The following is a 24,253-nucleotide window of genomic DNA, read 5'->3' as shown; positions in this document are numbered from 1 at the left end:
TGATCTGAGAAACAACAAACAACAAGCCTATTCTACACTGCTCAAAACTCACGTTTGAATCATCAGTGGCAAATTATTTAAATATGAAAACATACTTACAGGCTGTGAGTCAGAAGCGCCAGACTGTCCTTGCAAAGTTGGAACTGCCCCACTCTATAGAAACAGACACCTTATTGTAGGCTACTCCCACAGGAAACAGTCCTCATCCTCCATAAAATGTGCAGCACACATCTGAATATTTGGGTTGAACAGTTCTGGAACAGTGTTGAAATACAACTTAACCAGTGATTTCTAGTCGTGTCCTCTTTTGGAAGGCCAAACAAAGTAGCTTCGCTTTCACAATGAAACATCGTCTCCACAACATGGCACCGGTGGCAACAGTAAGATTAAAGGTTACACCTTTCTTTGCGTGAACATTTGGGCGATGTTATGCAAATCTTCCCACATAGTGACGTAGAGATGTGGGGGCGTGTTAGAACGAGATGTTTTAGGAGGTGTGGTTGACTCTTAACTTTTATAAAGAATATCTCTTTGGATTTGAGACTTTAGTCCCAGACATCAAAATAGTGTTGGCCCAGATCCAGCCCACTTCTGGCCCATGTGAAATCCACGCGGACCAGCTTCACAGATCTTCTTCATGCACCAAGAGCTTGTAACACTCCAAAGAGAAAGGAAAAATTGAAATTGCATCATATGACCCCTTTAAGAAGTTACATCATGTCTATTTCTAAACTTACTGTTTTGGCTCTGACTCTTTTTGCCACAACTGTGATTGCATGTTTCAGCTGGGCCTTTCCAGAGTGAAATTATAAAAACTTCTTCCTCATAGCCTTGTTATAATTCCTGCAGGATACCTAAAAGAGATAAAATGTGTTTAGTAAAGGAAAATATTTAATTGGATAGGTGAAACAATACAAAAATGGCTAATAAAACATTGCAACAACCTTCTGACACAGTTTTGGTGTAGGATACTGTAGAAAAGAGGAAACATTATCTGAGAAACATGACAGTATAAATATAGTTTTGTATAGTTTTGTGTGTGTGGGAGGGGATCATTTATGAAGAGTTAAATATTTTGGAGACCAGTGCTATGTGACACACTTTTTACATAAAATAAGGTCTTAATAAGGTCTTAATATCTTGGAAATAATATGGAAAGAAGAATAAAACTGGGGAGAGAGAGTGCCTTTAAATTATAAATTATAAAACATACATAGATATGTTCCCTGTCTGTTGGTCACTACGAATTATGTCATGGTGACATATGGGGATTTACTTGGAAGCCCCAATCATCTCTGACTTTAAGAGAAAATGCCAATGAAATTTGGTTAGTGGATTTTGCATACCTGAGCCACTCCCTGTGCATACGGGTATAAATAGGTGACAGGTGCATCCACTTTTCAGGTTTTTGCTTTCGGAACCGAGTGGATGAACGTGCTTGATCTCCACAAAGCCTTTCATCACTCTGTCTGGAAGCAGTTCTGGTTGATGTCAAGATGCAAACAGCGGTGTCCCTGTCTCCAGAGATTCCCCAGAGCATTTCAACTAAAAGAGCAGATTTCCTAAAAGAGCAAATTGCGGATGGCTCACGTCTTTTTAAAGATGCCATTTGGTCCGTGTCCTCTTGGTTGTGGCAGAGAATCTCTTTCCCAGTATGAAGTTAGATTCAGTATGATGACATCAACTCCCAGGGTTGTCTACGATCATGTCGCATGTCACAACTCGCCCGCCATCGCCTCCCCTGAAGTCAAATGCAGGGCAAGTCACTGCGTGCCATCCACATCCCGGGAAGCTCAATCATGTGACCGACGCGCTCTCACGACAGCTCACATTCCCCGGAGAATGGCAACTCCATCCTGAGATGTACTGGCTGATCTCGATTTGGGGGGCTCAGATAGACCTGTCCCCTAGTGAGCCTTTATTGCACAAACACTGTGCACGGTCAGGGAGGATGAGGTACAGGCCCACCCAGGCCTGGTTGTTCGGAACTCATGCTACTCGTGACAGCCCCTCGCTAGTGCATCCCTCTTAGGAAGGAGCTCCTTTCTCAGGGGCTTGGCACCACTGGCACCCGCGTCTAGATATAACCTAAGTGTTCTCCCAGCGGTGGTGGAAGTCACTATCGCTCAGGCCAGAGCCCTCTCTATGAGGCAAGCTTTTTGTCTTAAAGTGGAGTCTGTTCACAATCTGCGGTGTGACGGGGTTCAGGTTGTGGCACTTTCCATGGACCCCCTATGTCGTCACGACATAACTTGTAGTGACCGACAGATAGGGAATGTCTCAGTTACGTATGTAACCCTCGTTCCCTGATGGCGGGAACAGAGACATTATGTCCCCATGCCACAACCTCGAACAATCGCTGGCTGCCAGGGACAAGTTCTCGTCTCCTCAGCATTAAACCTGAAGAGTGGATGCACCTGTCGCCTGTTTATACCTGTATTCACGGGAAGTGGCTCAGGTATGCAAAATCCACTAACCAAATTTCATTAATTTTCTCTTAAAGTCAGAGATGATTGGGCTTCCAAGTAAATCCCCATATGTCACCATGACATAACATCTCCATTCCCTCCATCAGGGAATGTACATAACTGAGTTACCTAATGACTGTGTCAAAAATAATAAGGCTAGCTATATTTGAGTTCAATAATATTAAGACTTTTTGTCGCTGCTTTGTGAAACCCCCTTCCTTCCACCTGAGAACACAGTAAGCACCTTAACTGCTGGTCATTAACACATGAAAGGTCTGACAGCCACTAGTCCTCACAACCAGCAGTGTTTCAGCTGTATATGTCCATGAAACTTCACCGATTACTGTATGTCCATGTACATGGGTATTTCTGGAAAATAAACTGGAAATTTACTATTCTGTGTAACTAGGCTCAGGTAATTTCCCCATAAATCCAGCAACCTTAAGATTACATGGCAGTTTACCATGACCAGATATTACCAGATTTGACCCTTTCATGCAGTGCCTAATCTCGGATGACCTGAGAGTGAACACATTTTCAGCACATTTTTGATTTTGATTAAACTTCTCCTTTATATCATAAGATGATTCTTAAACGATGACATTAGTTGATCCAAACGTGTGGTTACGTTCTTGAATGGATCCATTCAGAAGATCAAACCTCAGCGCTGTCAAATCTCAGAAGTGTGTCAGATGCTGTCAGATGTCCATCATGTTTGTTTGAGTGTGCAGATGTCAAGCGTTTTACCTTATAAAGACATGGAGTGTGTGTGTTCCTGTTTCGAGTGTTGTGTAGGCCGCAGTAAGTCACTTCCTTCCTCTCACATTTGAATAGAGTCACTGCAGTTCCTCTGAACGCATCCAGACTCCGAAGCAGCCTGAAGCCCAGCGTCCGTCTGCAGGTAAGAGAGACTCATCAAACCCATCTCTGATCATCACTGGATCTGAACCCATTCTGACAGAAAACATGCTGCACTCGTCAAAATACAGCGCTCCAGCTCAAAGCAGAAGCTTTCGGTTCGTTTAGATGTGCTGAACACAGAAACAGCTTTATTTTTAAGTGTATAAAGATCGTGCAGGTTTGTGTTTCTCATGCATTTCATTAGTTTCTTTACTTCTCAGGTATAGATTAATATTAATGCAACAGCTTGCACAATACAGACATACAGTCGAGTACAAACATCTGATAGTAAAAATACTTATATTCGCAAATGCTGTTTAATTACAAATGACATTGCACTGAACAAAAAATGGTACTCAGTCAAATTGCTCGTTAATTTCACAAATAATTACAAGGAAATTGTAAATAACATTGAACTGAATGTGAAATTGTGAAGAAGAAAAACTGAAAAAGTATACTTTTTTTGTAAAACACTAATAATCTTTGTTTACAACTTCTCTGTAAAAATAAATAAATGAAAGTATATACTATTTTAGTCTTTCTATGAGTTACTCGTCATGTTTTTTTTTTTACTTACTAGCAATTTCTGAGTAAAAATAGTTTCTACACCGATATTTTTTCAGTATAGGTTCAGAATCATAAAGCTTAATTCGATTTTGAACGGCATATTTTCAGCGTTCTCAGTCTTTGAGGCCTGCTGTGTGTTCAGTGATGTACGTGTCGGTTTGATGAAGTGTTGGGGGTTTTTGAGTGTAATCTGAAGCAGAAGTGAAGCTTTGCTCTGCTGTTAAAGTGAAACAGGAAACTGTGGTTGATCTGAGCAGCGACTGCATTCATTCTGATGTAAAGCTGCAGCTCGATCTCCAGCATCTGCTCTTTTTCTCATCTTTGAGCCTTAAAGTTTCGTTCACACCTTCAGTAAGTCTATGATATGCGGCAGCAATTATTCATCATATCATATCAGTTTCCAGGCCGTTATCAGGCAGCGTGGAAACAAACATGTCTGAAAGAGGAAGATCAGAGCATGTGATGCACATGGCAAACAGACATTTTGAAACGATACTGAAATAAGCAGCAGTTGTTCTGTTGCTCAAGTGTTTAAAGACAGATAAAGGAGTTTTCAGTGCAACATTTGTGCTGATAAAATAAAAGTGCTTATCTTTGCCATAAAAGATGCAAACGAGCATCTGATTGTTTGACTGCTGTGAACAGACATCGCTTTAAAGAGCAGCATTTGCATGTTAAATGCATTGATATGAGCATGTGTCTGATTTACATGAACAAAACACAAATGGGCTCTTATTAAAAACAGATTTATAGTTTTGTTCGACTGTTTTCTGGAGATGTAAACTTACAAGAATGTCACGAGTTAAAAAACATTAGCTTTAAACCTCCGCCATGATCACTGACATATTCCTGCAATTGTTAACGTGGCGTTCAGAGGATCTCACTCCCGTCTCAGAAACATCTCACACCTTCACATGCAGGAAGTCCAAACCCAACCTAACAAAACTAATTTTTAACATTTTTCTACACTCAGAAAATGGTACGAAAGTTGTCACTGGGGAAGTACCTTTCCAAAAGGCACACCTTTGTACCTAAAGACTCCATATTGGTACCTTAAAGGTACATATTAGTACTTAAAGTGTACATATCAGTACCTAAAGGGTACAAAAGTGTACCTTTTGAAAAGTTACTGCCCCAGTGACAGCTTTTGTACCTTTTTTTCTGAGAGTGTAACATTGCCAAAATCCTCAGTTATGAAAACGTTATTTCAGAATGTTCTCCAAATGTTCAAAATGGACAGTTTTTAAATGTTTTAAAAATGTTAAGTAAACATTCCATTTGATCCTTTCGCAAACATTCTGCGAACGTTACTTTTGAATGTTCTCTAAATGCTTAAAACATCCAGTATTTTAAATGTTTTAAAAACGTTTTTAAGCGAAAGTTACATTGTATCATTTTGCAAACATCATGAGAAGGTTACTTTTGAATGTTCTCTGAAAGTTCTGAAACAAGTAGTAACATTTAAGAAATGTTAGACAAACGTTTCAGAAATGAAAAAAGTTCCATGAATGATTTATAAATGACGTTTCTGTTAACGTTTTGAGAAAGTTATTAAAGACCAGATAACTCAGCAACTAACAAAAATTAGTTCTAAGAACGTTTTGCTAACGTCTTAAGTTATGAAAAGGTTTTTTTTTTTCTGAATTTTCTCTGAATACTCAAAAGGTTTTAAAAACTTTTTAAAGCAAAAGTTACATTGTATAATTTTTTCATAACATCATGGGAACGTTACTTTTGAATGTTCTGAAGGTTCTGAAACAAGTAGTAACATTTAAAAAAAAATAGAACGTTCCATGAACAGTGTATGAATAATGTTGTGCTAACATTTTGAGAATATCGTTAAAGAGCAGAGAGCTCCGAATAAATGTTCTATTAACGTTACTGGAAGAACGTTTGTTCATAACTTTGCAAGAACATTTTGAAAACGTTTCCTGTTATCTGGATCTGCTGATGTATCTTCCACTGGTTGTTTACTTCTGTCATAACTGCTGTGAAGTACAGTAATGTTCACTGGCATTGCCGGTTGGTCGTACTCAAGCGTATTCTATGCTGATGTTGAGCTGCAGTTTTAGTTTCTCCTCCTCAAACCACAGGCTGTTACTCAAAGACCAGCAGCAGCAGCTGTCTGTGCTTCCGGTGCAAAGCTCTTGCTCAAGATTTCTCTGGATGTGTTCATCTTCACACCGCACTGTTATAGAAGACACTCTCAGGTCAGAGGGAAGAATGTGCTGCAAAAGGCACAAGATAAATTGTGTTGCTCCCCCATCAGTGTAGTGAAGATCTCAAACAGCAGCAGAAACAGAGTTCATCAACACACACACTGTCTCTCTGGCTGACAGGTGATTTATCGAGACAGGAGAAGATGGCAGGCACATCACACATCCCAGCGGAGGAGATGGAGGAACTGAGAGAGGCCTTCAGTAAAGTGGGTGAGTGAAGAGACATTTTCATTCAGTCAAACACAATAGTGGAAGCGGACTAAACTGATTCATGAATAACTCTTTCAGATCTGATTCCTCTAAACCCTTCTGCTTCCTCAACTATTTCATTAATGATTCTTTTAGTGCTTTTCCCCAAATCATTTGTTCACAAATATAAAAGTACTTTTGTTTTAATCAAATTGCCATTTATTACAATGTAAACATGATTCATTAAAAGAATCTGTTCATTACACTGATTTAAACCAGTGTTGCTATTGTTAACTAAACCTGAACTAAAACTGACAATGGCATTTTAGTGCCACGTTTATAAAATAAACAAATAATGTGATTAAAGTCGTAATATTTTGAAAAAAAAAAAAAATCAAAATCACAAGAATAAAGTCACAGAAATACAATAAATGCTAAATATTTAGAGAAGTCAAAATTTCGAGAAAAAAAGTCTAAATATTTTGAGAATAAAGTCGAAATCACAAGAATAAAGTCTCTAAGTCTCTAAATTAGGCTCGACTGTTGTTGTTGTTTTTTTCATGCCTTCTGATGTTCCTTCACATTTATATCAGGCTATAACTTGAAATAAAGAGGAAAAACATGTTTATAATTTGTATTTCTTGATAAAACTGACAAAATTTGAAAGCTGAGCTGAGTTATTTTAAAGGCAACAAAGCACAACATTATTGAGATTACTGGGTGGCTGGCACACTACAAATAATGAATGGATCTGAAGACGTTAAATATTATTTCTAATCATTTACTGTATTATACTGTGAATAAAAAAGCTTGTGAATAGTCTTTTAAAGTTACATACCTCAGAAAAGACAACAATATAACCTTTTATTGCTGTTTTTAATTAAATACACAAGAGGAATGAAAGGTTGGACACCACACACATTGGAATAAAAAAAAAAAAAAAACAGTATAATTTAATGAAAAGAATGTCTTCACATGAATACAGCATCCCGTCAAATTAAAGTGTGAAAAATACATAATACAAGACATATTGTTTGTATTTCGCTATAAAATTGGCAGAATTTTTTTATTAAAAGTACCAAAAGTACCTTACTGCTATTATTGGGTAGTTGGCACATTACAAATAATGAATGCAAAGACGTGAAATATTATTTCCAAGCATACAGGTATATTGTATGACACATGGTATGATTTCTGATAATAATCCCACACATATTCAAATCAATTTCGGGTGGCCTGGCAACTTCTTCCGCTGCTAGCAATCCAGGTTATTTGCATGTGTTATTTTGAGACTTTATTCTCAAAACATTTTGACTTTATCCTTAAAACATTTTGACTTTATCCTCAAAACATTTCGACTTTATCCTCAAAACATTTCGACTTAATCCTCAAAACATTTCGACTTTATCCTCGAAACACTTCGACTTTATCCTCGAAACACTTCGACTTTATCCTCAAAACATTTCGACTTTATCCTCAAAACATTTCGACTTTATTCTCAAAACATTTCAAATTTTATTCTCGAAACATTTCAAATTTTATTCTCGAAACATTTCAAATTTTGTTTTCGAAACATTTCACATTTTGTTTTTGAAACATTTCGACTTTATTCTCAGAACATTCCAAATGTATTTTCGTATTTTCAACTTTATTCTCGAAACATTCCAAATTTATTTTCGTATTTTCAACTTTATTCTCGAAACATTCCAAATTTATTATATTCTCGAAACATTCCAATTTTATTATATTCTCGAAACATTCCAAATTTATTATATTCTCGAAACATTCCAAATTTATTTTCGTATTTTCAACTTTATTCTTGAAACATTCCAAATTTATTTTCGTATTTTCAACTTTATTCTCAGAACATTCCAAATTTATTTTCATCTTTATTCTCGAAACATTCCAAATTCATTTTCGTATTTTCAACTTTATTCTCAGAACATTCCAAATTTATTTTCATATTTTCAACTTTATTCTCAAAACATTCCAAATTTATTTTCGTATTTTCAATTTTATTGTCGAAACATTCCAAATTTATTTTCATATTTTCAACTTTATTCTCAAAACATTCCAAATGTATTTTCGTATTTTCAACTTTATTCTCGAAACATTCCAAATTTATTATATTCTCGGAAAAATTCAAATTTATTTTTATTTTTTTAAATTTTTTTTTAGGAAATTTCAAATTTTTTTTTTTGTTTTTAATTTTATTCTCGAAACATTCCAAATTTATTTTCGTATTTTCAAATTTATTCTCGAAACATTCCAAATTTATTATATTCTCAAATTTATTTTCGTATTTTCAAATTTATTCTCGAAACATTACAAATGTATTTTTCGTATTTTCAACTTTATTCTCGAAACATTCCAAATTTATTTTCGTATTTTCAACTTTATTCTCGAAACATTCCAAATTTATTTTCGTATTTTCAAATTTATTCTCGAAACATTACAAATGTATTTTTCGTATTTTCAACTTTATTCTCGGAACATTCCAAATTTATTTTTCGTATTTTCAAATTTATTCTCGAAACATTCCAAATTTATTTTCATATTTTCAACTTTATTCTCAGAACATTCCAAATTTATTTTCGTATTTTCAACTTTATTCTCGAAACATTCCAAATTTATTTTTGTATTTTCAATTTTATTCTCAGAACATTCCAAATTTATTTTTCGTATTTTCAAATTTATTCTCGAAACATTCCAAATTTATTTTCATATTTTCAACTTTATTCTCGAAACATTCCAAATTTATTTTCAACTTTATTCTCGAAACATTCCAAATTTATTTTCGTATTTTCAACTTTATTCTCAGAACATTCCAAATTTATTTTTGTATTTTCAATTTTAATCTCAGAACATTCCAAATTTATTTTTCGTATTTTCAAATTTATTCTCGAAACATTCCAAATTTATTTTCGTATTTTCAACTTTATTCTCAGAACATTCCAAATTTATTTTCATATTTTCAACTTTATTCTCGAAACATTCCAAATATATTTTTTACTTTATTCTCAAAACATTCAGACTTTATTCTCGGATTTTCAACTTTATTCTCGAAACATTCCAAATTTATTTTCGTATTTTCAACTTTATTCTCGAAAAATTACAAATTTATTTTCGTATTTACAATTTTATTCTCGAAACATTCCAAATTTATTTTCATATTTTCAACTTTATTCTCAAAACATTCCAAATGTATTTTCGTATTTTCAACTTTATTCTCCAAACATTCCAAATTTATTATATTCTCGAAACATTCCAAATTTATTTTCGTATTTTCAACTTTATTCTCGAAACATTTAGACTTTATTCTCGAAACATTTCAACTTTATTTTTTAAACATTCCGACTTTATTCTTGTAATTTTGTCTTTATTCTCGAAACATTGACTTTATTCTCAAAATATTTTGACTTTTTTCTCAAACTATTTTGAATTTATTCTCAAAATATCACAACTTTAATCTCATCATTTTAGATTTTTTTTTAACATGGCACTAAAATGCTGTCATAAAAGCTATTAAAATGTTTTTGCTCATTGAAATACTGCTGAAATAATATCAAAAGAAATTTAAAATTACATTAAAATAAAAAAGAAATATGTTAAAGTGCTAAAATTACTTAAAACTAAAAAAAATAAAAATAAAGCTAAACAGAAAACATAAAATGACTAAGAGTGATTCAGAACATACGTTGGCACTGACCTTTGACCTCGCCCCACAGATGTGGATGGTAACGGTCACATCTGCACCAATGAGCTGACCGAACTCTTCAAGGCGGCGAACCTACCTCTGCCAGGATATCGTGTGCGTGAGATCGTTCAGGAGCTCAGCAGGACCATGGACCTCAACCAGGACGGCAAGATCACCTTCGACGAGTTTGCCAAGGTCAGGTCAAAGCTCACAGCTCTGCCATCACTGTACTCCACTGGCTGCTCTTGTTTCAAGCAAAAACTTTAAGAAATACACGTTCTGTCTCAGGTGGTCCATGACCTGAAGAGCTCAGAAGTGGCCAAGACCTTCCGTAAGGCCATCAATAAGAAGGAGGGCATCTGTTCAGTGGCCGGAACCTCAGAACAGTCTGGAACGCAGCACTCGTACTCCGGTGAGACCAACACAAACGCCTTTAATAATCCTGATGCTGGAGCCCAGCTAACAGGGAGCATGCTCACAACTTTCACTAACCATTCACATACCAGTTACATTATTGTTTGGACAAAAAGTTCTTAAAGAAATGTTTATGGAACTTTATTAATATTTGATGTATGTTCTCATAAATGATCAACATTCTCTAAATGTCCTTATGATGTTATTTGTACTTGATGAACATTGTATGAACGTTTTGTAACCTTTAAATAACATTATAATCACGACAAGAAAACAGGACATTTTAAGGTTCTTAGAATATTAAAAATAAACGTTTGAATGTTATATTTGGGGTAAAAATAAAATTAGTAGAACAGTGTAAGAAATGCTTCTGCAACCTTTAAATAACATTGTAATATTGATAAGAAAACTGGACATTTCAGTGTGCTCAGAATACTAAAAATAAACTTAAATAAATGTTATAATTTGGGTAAATCACTTTTTTGTAACCATTAAATAACATTAAATAACGGCAAGAAAACATTCTTAAGAATATTACAAAATAAACATCCGAATAACATTTTATCTTGAGTGAAAATTTAAAAACTAACGTTATAATTACAAGAAGTAAGCTGGACATTTAAATGTACTTTAAGAATATGAAAAATAAACGCTCAAATAACATATTTTGGGTAAAAAAAAAAAGAGAGAGAGAGAGTAGTATGTTTAAGAAACGTTTTGTAACCTTTAAATAACTCACTAATCATAACAACAAAACTGGATGTTTCAACGTTATTAAAATATGAAAAAAATAAACATTGAAATGATGTTGTATTTGGATTAAAAACTAAAGTTTGTAAGACATTACAATAATTTTTTTTGTAACCTTTAAATATCGTTAGAATCATGATGAAAACTGGTAACTTTTATGTCCTTAGAATATGAAAAATAAACATTCAGATAACATTCCATTTTGGGTGAAGATAAAATTAGTAGTACGTTTAAAAACGTTTTTATAACCTTTAAACAACATTCTAGTCGCAACAAGAAAACTGGCCGTTTTAACGTATAATAACATTTTTCTAACTAACTGTGTTCTGTGGGGCGTGTGCAGAGGAGGAGAAGGTGGCGTTCGTGAACTGGGTCAATAAAGCACTGGAGAAGGATCCGGACTGCCAGCATGTTCTTCCCATGGATCCCAGCTCCAACGATCTGTTCACCGCGGTGGGAGACGGCATCGTGCTCTGGTACTGCAGCGCAAAAACACCTTCACATTCAATACGACCGTATTTCACTCATCAGACACATGTGTCCTTGCAGCACAGAAGCAGTCATAAGTAGCACAGGTATATTTGTAGCAATAGACAACAATACATTGTATGAGTCACAATTATACATTTCTCTTTTATGACAAAAATCATTAGGATATTAAGTAAAGATCATGTTCCATGAAGATATTTAGTAAATTTCCTACCATAAATATAGTAAAACTTAATTTTTGATTAGTAATATGCATTGCTAAGAACTTCATTTGAACAACTTTAAAGATGATTTTCTCAATATTTAGATTTTTTTGCTCCCTCAGATTCCAGATTTTCAAATAGTTGTATCTCAGACAAATATTGTCCTCCTAACAAACCACACATCAATGGAGAGATTATTTATTCAGCTTTCAGATGATGCATGAATCTCAGTTTCAAAGAATTGACCCTCATGACTGGTTTTGTGGTCTAGGGTCACATATGAGTTTATGCTCTGTTCACAGTAAAATGATCAACCTGTCTGTGGCGGACACTATCGACGAGAGAACCATCAACAAGAAGAAGCTGACGCCCTTCACCATCCAGGTCCATCCACGATCTGTTGGACTTTCTCACTCACTGCTGGTTTATTGGGTTTTAATGCTGGTGTTCATGTTTAAACGTGCAGGAGAATCTGAACCTGGCTCTGAACTCGGCCTCCGCCATCGGCTGCCACGTGGTGAACATCGGAGCAGAGGACCTGAAAGAGGGCAGGCAGCATTTAGTGCTGGGTCTCCTGTGGCAAGTCATCAAAATCGGCCTGTTCGCCGACATCGAGATCAGCAGGAATGAAGGTACAAATGACCGCACACGCACGCACACACACTCATCTACACACACACACACACACACACACACACACACACACACACACACACACAAAAACAGAACATTTCCTAATGGTTGTTTTTAGGTTAGTTTTACAATCATAAAATAACTTTACAGAATGTTCTGTGTAAGTTATTATATGACTGTAAAAATAAAAGTAACCATCAGAGAACATTCTGTACATGTTATTTTATAGTTGTAAATATGAAACCTAAAAAAAAGCCATGAGGGAATGTTTTGTATACAGTAATTTATGGTTGTAATATAAACCTTAAAACAACCATTAGTTGGTTTATGTTATTTTAATGTTGGTTAAAAACCTCCTTGCAATGTTCCGGGAACATTATTTCATGGTTGTAAGAAATACAAATCTAAAAAACAACATTCTTGGAAGATTTATTTGGTTAAAACAAGAACCAAACACTAACATTAGGAAACGTTTAGAGTTTGCGTGTTTCTTCGAGTAAACGACGTGTGTGGATCTAACGAATGCCATGTGTGTGTGTGTGTGTGTGTGTGTGGGCAGCTCTAATCGCTCTGCTCCGGGACGGAGAGAGTCTGGAGGATCTGGTCAAGCTGTCTCCTGAAGAGCTGCTGCTGCGCTGGGCCAACTATCACCTGGAGGAGGCCGGCTGTCCCAAGATCAACAACTTCAGCTCCGACATCAAGGTAACCACACTGAGTCTGAACCATAGACAGAGAAACATCCCTCCATTCCTCCATCCATCCATCCATCCATCCATCCATCCATCTCCGTCCATCCATCCATCCATCTCCGTCCATCCATCCATCCATCCATCTATCTATCTATCTATCTATCTATCTATCTATCTATCTATCTATCTATCTATCTCTGTCCATCCGTCCATCTCTGTCTTTGTCCATCTCTGTCTCTGTCCATCTCTGTCCATCTGTCCATCTCTGTCTCTGTCCATCTGTCCATCTCTGTCTCTGTCCATCCATCCATCCATCTATCTGTCTATCCATCCATCCATCTGTCTCTGTCCATCCGTCCATCCATCCATCCATCCATCCATCCATCCATCCATCCATCCATCCATCCATCTCTGTCCCTGTCCATCCGTCCATCTCTGTCTCTGTCCATCCATCCATCCATCTATCTGTCTATCCATCCATCCATCTGTCCCTGTCCATCCGTCCATCTCTGTCTCTGTCCATCCGTCCATCTCTGTCTGTCCATCCGTCCATCTCTGTCTGTCCATCCGTCCATCTCTGTCCCTGTCCATCCGTCCATCTCTGTCCCTGTCCATCCGTCCATCTCTGTCTGTCCATCCGTCCATCTCTGTCTGTCCATCCGTCCATCTCTGTCTGTCCATCCGTCCATCTCGGTCTGTCCATCCGTCCATCTCTGTCCCTGTCCATCCGTCCATCTCTGTCTGTCCATCCGTCCATCTCTGTCTGTCCATCCGTCCATCTCTGTCCCTGTCCATCCGTCCATCTCTGTCTCTGTCCATCCGTCCATCTCTGTCTCTGTCCATCCGTCCATCTCTGTCCATCCGTCCATCCATCATGAGGGACTCTACGATCATGTAGTTCCTGCTGTGATTCTGTAAATCAGTGTAAATGAAGCTGCTCTCCGAGTGTAAATATGCTGGAAGCACAGCGCTCATAACCTCACCTTCACTGTCGTCTGAAGACTCCAAGGCCTATTACAACATCCTGAACCAGGTGGCACCCAAAGGAGACGAGGAGGGCATCCCGCCCATCCCCATCGACATGTCTGGGATCCGGGTGAGGAAAGCGCTCATCAGTACATCATTAACATGTACACATTGAGACAGCACTGAGAACACATGATCCTCCCACCGTCACAGGAGAAAGAGGACCTGACGAGAGCCGAGTGCATGCTGGAGCAGGCAGACCGCCTCGGATGCCGTCAGTTCGTCACGGCCACAGACGTGGTGCGAGGAAACCCCAAACTCAACCTGGCCTACGTGGCCAACCTCTTCAACAAGTACCCAGCTCTGAAGAAGCCCGAGAACCAGGACATCGACTGGAGCTCCATCGAGGGTGAGTCCGTCTGAACCGTCAGATCATTCACTCTGTAACCTTCTGCTGAACACAAAACAAGAGCTTCTACCAAACTGTTTCAGTTCCCATCGACTTTCATTGACTTTAATTTGACTTTCATTAAAGTAAATGGAAACCAAAACACTCCCAACACTCTTCAAAACATCACACAGGTTTGGAGCAACATGATGGAAAGTAAATAATGGGAACTGAAATAGATCAATGCCATGATCAGAAGTTGTTTTTATCATCTAAAGAATATTGCAAAAAGGTCCATCCATCCATCATTGGATCTTTCTATTCATCAAAGAAACCTGAAAAAAATTACTCAACCTGTTTTAAACATTGATAATGTTTTTAACAATAAGAAATGTTTCTTGAGCAGCAAATCAGCAAATTAGAATGATTTCTGAAGATCATGTGACACTGAAGACTGGAGTAATGATGCTGAAAATACAGCTGCGCATCACAGAAATAAATAACAGTTTACAATATATTGTAAAGCTGCTGATCAGTATTGACAGAGATCATGTTAAACTGATGTGATCATGTTCTCATGTCTGTCAGGAGAGACCAGAGAGGAGCGAACCTTCAGGAACTGGATGAACTCACTGGGTGTCAATCCACGTGTCAATCATCTCTACGTGTGAGTGTCATAAACACACAACAGCATAACATGTCAATGAACCACAGTAAATTAAAAAACAAAACAAAAAAACATTAGTGGATACTAAAGCACTGCAGGCTAAGAACTAAGTGATGCACCGGAATTTCGACAAGCAAAAATGTTTTTTGCTGAAACTTTTGGTTTTGTCCAGGACTGTTTTTAAAGGTCGAAATCATTGATTTCTCTGATGTCATGTTTACATTTACCTCAGAAAAGACATTCAGTGTCCATAAACTCACAAGTCAAGTAGAGAGAAGCATTTTGATAAATATATGCACTTTGTTATATATTCATGATATTTTTACTTCATTAAAGTATGTTTAAATAAATTTGTCATTAAATTTTTTATCACTGTTTCAACAACAAATTAGAGTAGAAACATAATCATATCATTAAGTATAACAATGGGCTGATGTGCAATATAAAAGCTTCTATACAACTCAGTTTTTGAGTATTGTTTATTAAATATATTAATTGATGTTTAAATCAACTTTCTTTTGAGTTTCAGCTTAATGAAAACTTTTGGTGCATCACTGATTCTTACTATTTGTACAGTCTATTCACTGTATACAGTGATTATGACCTTCACATTATACATCAAAGCAAAAAAAGTTTTAATTTCCACAAATGCAAAATAAGCATATTGATATAAAACAGGCCAAGTAGTGCATGCCAGCTAACAAAAACATTATTTCTAAATGTTCCATGAACTTTCAAATTGCCCAGTTTTATGAATGATTAAAAAAAGTTTTTTTTTTATGTGAACGTTAGAGAAAACTTTAAAGAAACATTCCATTTTATCATTTTGCAACATTATTTACATTTACATTTAGTCATTTACTGTAGCAGACACTTTTTATCCAAAGCAACTTACAAAGTAGAAGCAATCAGACCATCGAGAGAGCAGCAATATACATGTGCTGTGACAAGTCTCAGTTAGTCTAGCACAGTGCACATAGCAAGGTTTTTTTTTTCTTTTTTAAATAAATTAGACCAAAACTAATAGAATAGAACAGAATAGGTAAGTGCTAGTATTATTTGGTCAGGTGATGGCGAAAAAGATGTGTCTATAGATGTTTTTTGAAAATGGGAAGAAATCAGTACCTTGAATTAGATGCAAGCGGCTCTTGGAGGTGTGACATGGGCTTTCTTCGGCTCGTTGAAGACCACACAACTCCAAGCTTCCTGGTTGTCCTGGAAGATGTTATGGTTGATGAACCTAGCTGTATAGAGCGGTTGAGATTCAGTGCTGGTTTGGCTGAGACCACCAGCAGTTCTGTCTTAGTAAGGTTGAGTTGAAGGTGATGAACCTTCATCCAGCCAGAAATGTCACTCAGACAGTCTGCAATGCAAGCAGCTACCGTCAGATCATCTGGTTGGAATGAGAAGTAGAGTTGAGTGTCATCAGCATAGCAGTGATAGGAAAAGCCATGCTTCTGAATGACGTCATTACGTCATGTAGATGTAGATGGAGAAGAGAAGTGGTCCAAGTACTGAGCCTTGAGGAACCCCAGTAGCAAGAAGTTGAGAGGTAGGACTTATACCACAGGAGTGTGGTTCCAGAGATGCCCATCTTTCTGAGGGTGGACAGTAGAATCTGGTGATTAACGGTGTCAAAAGCAGCAGACAGATCCAGCAAGATGAGTACTGAGGATTTTGAAGCTGCTCTTGTCAGTCGCAGGGCTTCAGTAACCGAGAGCAGGGCAGTCTCAGTTGAGTGGCCGCTTTTGAAGCCAGACTGGTTGCTGTCCAGGAGGTTGTTCTGTACAAGAAACATAGAGAGCTGGTTGAATACAGCTCGCTCAAGTGTCTTTGCAATGAACGGCTGGTCTGCTGGTCTGGATAAAAGTGGCCAAAAGTTGTCTATAACTTTAATTGCTAGAACGTTCCTTGTGAGCTGGGATGTGATTTCAAATGCAGCCAAAGACACTGAGACGGTATGTCCAGCAGGTGGCGCTGCTGTGATGCTTGCTCTCACTGTGTTTTCTGTGTTCTTCCAGGGATCTGGCCGATGCTCTGGTGATCTTCCAGCTCTATGAAAAGATCAAGGTTCCTGTGGACTGGGACAAAGTCAACAAACCACCGTATACCAAACTGGGCAGCAACATGAAAAAGGTACAAATGCATTACAGAGGATCATCCATGAAACGCTTCCAGTGAAAGGACAAGTGAACCTCTGCCTTCACGTTCACCTAGGAGGGACCTACTCCGCTATTACATCACACATTTAAGTAAAAAAAAAAAAGAGTATTTTATACATATATGTTTATAATTATAAAATATTTGATAGATTTTGTAAAATATTTATTTATAATTTAAAAATATATTTTTATTATACATTATTTTATAATTAAATTATTATACTGTTTTTTTTATTTTACATTTATTCTTTATCATTTTAATTGCCATCACTTCCTTAAACTGGCTAACAAAAGCATTTATTTGGCATAACTTTTTGCATCTACATTTGTTGTCTTTCATACAGCAAAGAAAAAAAGATTTTGCAAGATTATTAATTACCATTCAGAGCAGACTTGTTTGTCGCTAACATTCTATAAACTGAAATAAAGCTAAAATAAAGTAAATAGAAATATTATGACATACTTAAATTTTTTTTAAACATGTATATGTGCTAAATTTTTTCTTTAATTTATATTTATTTTAAGCTGAAGCACTAAAAATATTACTCACTGGAAATAAAATAAATAAAAAATAAACCTGAACTAAAAATTTAATACAAATAAATTAAACCCAAATAGTAATATATATATAAAAAAAAGACAAACGCACATAATAAAATGACTAAAACCTTTACAAAAATTAAAATGAAAACTGAAAGAATAAAAATAGAAGCGAAATCAAAATATTACCAAAAACTATAATAATAATTTTCATTTAGCATAAGCACTAAAATTACTAAATGAAAAAAAATTAAAATAAATAAATTAAAATAAATTAAACCTAAATATTAATAGTTTGGGGGAAAACAACCAAAGTACTTTAAAAATGAGTGTAACAAAATAATTATATTCATTCATTATATAAAATGAAAACGTGCACACACACACTCAAATACTCAAACACACACACTCACACACACACACGCGCGCACACACACACACATGCGGACACACACTCACACACAAAGACGCGTGTGTAACTGGAGTGTTGTGTGCTGCAGCTGGAGAACTGTAACTACGCAGTGGAGCTGGGGAAGAAGGAGGCTAAGTTCTCTCTGGTGGGAATTGCTGGTCAGGATCTGAACGAAGGCAATCGGACACTGACGCTCGCTCTGCTCTGGCAGCTCATGAGGAGGTCAGACACGCAAACACGCGATCACACGCTTCAGATCCACACAAATACAGTCACTCACGATCACACGCTTGACGCCTGCTGATGGTCTCGCTGCTCCTCTGTCTGCAGGTACACACTCAACATCCTGGAGGATCTGGGTGACGGACAGAAGGTCAACGACGACACCATCGTGACCTGGGTTAACGACGCTCTCACACAGGCCGGCAAAGGCACCATCAGTGGCTTTAAAGTAAGCAGCTCACGCTCACCGTGAAGAAAAACATTTGTTCCGTCTAATTTTAGAACGGACCTCATCTGTTATGATTCTGCAGGACGGATCCATAAGCAGCAGCATGCCGGTCCTGGACCTGATTGACGCCATCCAGCCCGGCTCCATCCGCTACGACCTTCTCAAGACAGAAGACCTGACAGACGAGGAGAAACTCAATAATGCAAAGTACGTCAGAGTCACACTCCTCGTTTACATTAAATTAATGAACATTTAACAGATGTTCTGGGTTCAAAATGAGTTCAGCGCTGTGGTGTAATAGGACACTCAGGAAAAAACATCTCTTAAAAGCCTACAATTTTCTTCAAAGTCAGAATTACATGAAAGTCAGAATTGAGATATAATCTAAAAATTGTGAGAAAAAAGTCTGAATTGTGAGATATAAACTTAGAAAGTCAGAATTTTGAGAATAAAATCTAAATTGTAAGAAATAACTCAAATTGCAAGAAAAAGTTAGAACTGCGGGATACAAACTCAGTATTATGAGAAAGTCAGAATAGCAATAAAAAAGTCAAATTGCAAAATATAATCACAATTACGAGAAAAGGTCAGAATTATGAACTCAGAATTACGAGAAAAAACTGAATTGCGAGATATAAACTGAGAATTCCAATAAAGTCAGAATTGCAAGAAAAAAAGTCAGAACTGCAAGCGAAATCAGAATTGTGAAATATAAACTCAGAATTACAAGAAAGTCAGAATTACAAGGAAGTCAGAATTGTGAAATATAAACTTAAAATGACAATAAAATCTAAATTGTGAGATATAAACTGAGAATTCCAATAAAGTCAGAATTACAAGAAAAAAATCAGTACAGCGAGAAAAATTTAATTGTGAAATATAAACTCAGAATTGTAAGATATAACTCAGAACTACAAGAAAGTCAGAATTGTGAGATATAAACTAAGAATTTTAAGTCAGAATTGTGAAATATAAACTCAGAATTACAATAAAATCAAAACTGTGAGATATAAACTCAGAATTACAATAAAATCAAAACTGTGAGATATAAACTCAGAATTGAAAAAAAGGTCAGAATTGTGAAATATAAACTCAGAATTACAATAAAATCAAAACTGCGAGATATAAACTCAGAATTGAAAAAAAAAGGTCAGAATTGTGAAATATAAACTCAGAATTACAATAAAATCAAACTGCGAGATATAAACTCAGAATTGAAAAAAAAAGTCAGAATTGTGAAATATAAACTCAGAATTACAATAAAATCAAAACTGTGAGATATAAACTCAGAATTGAAAAAAGTCAGAATTGTGAAATATAAACTCAGAATTACAATAAAATCAAAACTGTGAGATATAAACTCAGAATTACAATAAAATCAAAACTGTGAGACAAACTCAGAATTGAAAAAAAACTGTCACTCAGAACTGTGAGATATAAACTCAGAATTACAATAAAATCAAAACTGTGAGACAAACTCAGAATTGAAAAAAAAGTCAGAATTGTGAAATATAAACTCAGAATTACAATAAAATCAAAACTGTGAGATATAAACTCAGAATTGAAAAAAAGTCAGAATTGTGAAATATAAACTCAGAATTACAATAAAATCAAAACTGTGAGATATAAACTCAGAATTACAATAAAATCAAAACTGTGAGACATAAACTCAGAATTGAAAAAAAAGTCAGAATTGTGAAATATAAACTCAGAATTGAAAAAAAAGTCAGAATTGTGAGATATAAACTCAGAATTACAATAAAATCAAAATTGCAAGATATAAACTCAGAATTGAAAAAAAAGTCAGAATTGTGAAATATAAACTCAGAATTACAATAAAATCAAAACTGAGATATAAACTCAGAATTGAAAAAAAAAGTCAGAATTGTGAAATATAAACTCAGAATTACAATAAAATCAAAACTGTGAGATATAAACTCAGAATTGAAAAAAAAGTCAGAATTGTGAGATATAAACTCAGAATTACAATAAAATCAAAACTGTGAGATATAAACTCAGAATTGAAAAAAAAGTCAGAATTGTGAAATATAAACTCAGAATTACAATAAAATCAAAATTGCAAGATATAAACTCAGAATTGAAAAAAAGTCAGAATTGTGAAATATAAACTCAGAATTACAATAAAATCAAAACTGTGAGATATAAACTCAGAATTGAAAAAAAAGTCAGAATTGTGAGATATAAACTCAGAATTACAATAAAATCAAAACTGAGATATAAACTCAGAATTGAAAAAAAGTCAGAATTGTGAAATATAAACTCAGAATTACAATAAAATCAAAATTGCAAGATATAAACTCAGAATTGAAAAAAAGTCAGAATTGTGAAATATAAACTCAGAATTACAATAAAATCAAAACTGTGAGATATAAACTCAGAATTGAAAAAAAAGTCAGAATTGTGAAATATAAAACTCAGAATTACAATAAAATCAAAATTGCAAGATATAAACTCAGAATTGAAAAAAAGTCAGAATTGTGAAATATAAACTCAGAATTACAATAAAATCAAAACTGTGAGACATAAACTCAGAATTGAAAAAAAAGTCAGAATTGTGAAATATAAACTCAGAATTACAATAAAATCAAAACTGTGAGACATAAACTCAGAATTGAAAAAAAAGACAGAATTGTGAAATATAAACTCAGAATTGAAAAAAAAAAAGGTCAGAATTGTGAAATATAAACTCAGAATTACAATAAAATCAAAATTGCAAGATATAAACTCAGAATTACAAGAAAGTCAGAATTACAAGGAAGTCAGAATTGTGAAATATAAACTTAAAATGACAATAAAATCTAAATTGTGAGATATAAACTGAGAATTCCAATAAAGTCAGAATTACAAGAAAAAAATAAGTATAGCGAGAAAAATTTAATTGTGAAATATAAACTCAGAATTGTAAGATATAAACTCAGAACTACAAGAAAGTCAGAATTGTGAGATATAAACTAAGAATTTTAAGTCAGAATTGTGAAATATAAACTCAGAATTACAATAAAATCAAAACTGTGAGATATAAACTCAGAATTGAAAAAAAGGTCAGAATTGTGAAATATAAACTCAGAATTACAATAAAATCAAAACTGTGAGATATAAACTCAGAATTGAAAAAAAGGTCAGAATTGTGAAATATAAACTCAGAATTACAATAAAATCAAAACTGTGTGATATAAACTCAGAATTGAAAAAAAGTCAGAATTGTGAAATATAAACTCAGAATTACAATAAAATCAAAACTGTGAGATATAAACTCAGAATTACAATAAAATCAAAACTGTGAGATATAAACTCAGAATTACAATAAAATCAAAATTGCAAGATATAAACTCAGAATTGAAAAAAAGTCAGAATTGTGAAATATAAACTCAGAATTGAAAAAAAAAAAAGTCAGAATTGTGAGATATAAACTCAGAATTACAATAAAATCAAAATTGCAAGATATAAACTCAGAATTGAAAAAAAAGTCAGAATTGTGAAATATAAACTCAGAATTGAAAAAAAAACTCAGAATTGTGAGATATAAACTCAGAATTACAATAAAATCAAAATTGCAAGATATAAACTCAGAATTGAAAAAAAAGTCAGAATTGTGAAATATAAACTCAGAATTACAATAAAATCAAAACTGAGATATAAACTCAGAATTGAAAAAAGTCAGAATTGTGAAATATAAACTCAGAATTACAATAAAATCAAAACTGTGAGACATAAACTCAGAATTGAAAAAAAAAGGTCAGAATTGTGAAATATAAACTCAGAATTACAATAAAATCAAAATTGCAAGATATAAACTCAGAATTGAAAAAAAAAAAAGGTCAGAATTGTGAAATATAAACTCAGAATTACAATAAAATCAAAATTGCAAGATATAAACTCAGAATTGAAAAAAAAAGGTCAGAATTGTGAAATATAAACTCAGAATTACAATAAAATCAAACTGCGAGATATAAACTTAGAATTGCTAGAGAACGTCAGAGCTGACCTTCTACTGAACCCAGACCTGTTCAAACTCACCGATGTGTTCTCAGGTACGCGATCTCTATGGCGAGGAAGATCGGCGCGCGGGTGTACGCGCTGCCGGAGGATCTGGTGGAGGTCAAGCCCAAGATGGTGATGACGGTGTTCGCCTGCCTCATGGCTCGAGGAATGAGACGAATCTAGAAGCGCAGGAGTTTACGCCTGCTTTTATATTTCATTCATGTTTTAACGTTGTTGCTCAGTTATTGGGTTCCCACCATCACGCAGATATCATGAAAACGACAGAAAGTTCTACTGAGAAAATAAAGAAACATTTCTTGACACTCAGATGAATAATAAAATAAATCAGTTAATACAAAATATATACATCAATATAAATGACATGAAAATTCACTAAAACCCTGAATGATGCGCTTGTCTTCATTAACCTCAGGCTAACCGGTGTTACAGCAAAGGTCAAAGGTCATGTCTGTTTGTGTCTTCGAGCACTGTGTGCGTACTTGGAAAACAAGCTCAGCCCGGTTTTGCTTTTGTTGTTCAGATACTTCAGCCTACAAATGTTAATAAACACATGGTCAGTCTCTGAATCTGATGTACATGTTCAAATAAAAAACATTTTTTAACTCGAGTTTGGACTCTCATTCTGACGGCACCCATTCACTGCAGAGCATCCATTGCTGAGACACTGATGCAGTGCTACATTTCTACAAACCTGATGAAGAAACACACTCATCCTGATCTCAGATGAGCAGACGGTGAGCACATTTATAGTTAATTTTCATTTTTGGCTGACTAATAAATACTTTAGAGATATTTTTCTTTGTTAGTTCATGTTAACTAATGAATATAACTACTCTCAACAACTACTCTCTGCTTATAGTTGTTGGTAAAATGTTAGAGTAAATCTCATTTGGCTGATGGTTTATATGGCCTCCAAATGTAAATTATCCTCTCATCCAGCTTTAAACTACTGTATGGTGGCCCAGTAGTGCACAACACAGCGAAATTAGCAAAACACAGCATACACGGTCCCATGCTTGCACACAAACATATGCATTTGCTACTTTTTAATCCTCTTTAATAAATACAGCTCTTCTTCTTTTTTTAAAGCCCCGTTACAGTTTATTGATCCGTGGGATTTAATGAATGAAATCCAAACACACTTTCATGAACCCTTGAAGTTTCTATATCAGGATTAGGGGTATAGCCTAGCTGTATGGAGGGCATGCATTTAATACTTTAATAAACATAATCATTAACACTCCACATTACTACTGCTTCCTGTTAATGTACAACAAAACTGAACAGTATCTGCCACTATTTATAGTCTATAAATAATATCTAACGACTATTGCAAAGAAAACACATAGGTGTAAATAAAATATATACTGTCAGTTTCACTTAGTGTAAATAATGCATCCATAAAATACTTCTGTTATCAATTAGT

General features: G+C 35.1%; 1 protein-coding gene across 2 annotated transcripts; it reads left to right on the top strand.

Annotated features, from left to right (window-relative positions):
* The first annotated feature begins 3,247 nt into the window (after positions 1-3,247).
* Positions 3,248-23,434, top strand: LOC109076150 (plastin-2). 2 transcript variants are annotated; one of them, XM_042755192.1, is made up of 16 exons: positions 3,248-3,369; positions 6,275-6,364; positions 10,072-10,235; positions 10,329-10,452; positions 11,548-11,680; positions 12,199-12,280; positions 12,363-12,528; positions 13,089-13,231; positions 14,219-14,314; positions 14,398-14,593; positions 15,161-15,239; positions 17,261-17,375; positions 18,442-18,575; positions 18,684-18,804; positions 18,887-19,011; positions 22,857-23,434. In XM_042755192.1, the coding sequence occupies exons 2-16, from the start codon at positions 6,298-6,300 to the stop codon at positions 22,987-22,989; spliced, it is 1,878 nt and encodes a 625-aa protein (XP_042611126.1). In that variant the 5' UTR covers positions 3,248-3,369; positions 6,275-6,297; the 3' UTR covers positions 22,990-23,434. The 2 variants fall into 2 exon arrangements, with proteins under 2 accessions (XP_042611126.1, XP_042611127.1); XM_042755193.1 differs by lacking the exon at positions 3,248-3,369 and adding an exon at positions 6,041-6,145.
* Positions 23,435-24,253: the final 819 nt, after the last annotated feature.

This window comes from Cyprinus carpio, unplaced genomic scaffold (genome assembly GCF_018340385.1).
Source record: "Cyprinus carpio isolate SPL01 unplaced genomic scaffold, ASM1834038v1 S000006646, whole genome shotgun sequence".
NCBI classification, from domain to species: domain Eukaryota; kingdom Metazoa; phylum Chordata; class Actinopteri; order Cypriniformes; family Cyprinidae; genus Cyprinus; species Cyprinus carpio.
Note: the sequence above shows the minus strand (reverse complement) of the source record. Positions and strands in the feature narration are given on the sequence as shown.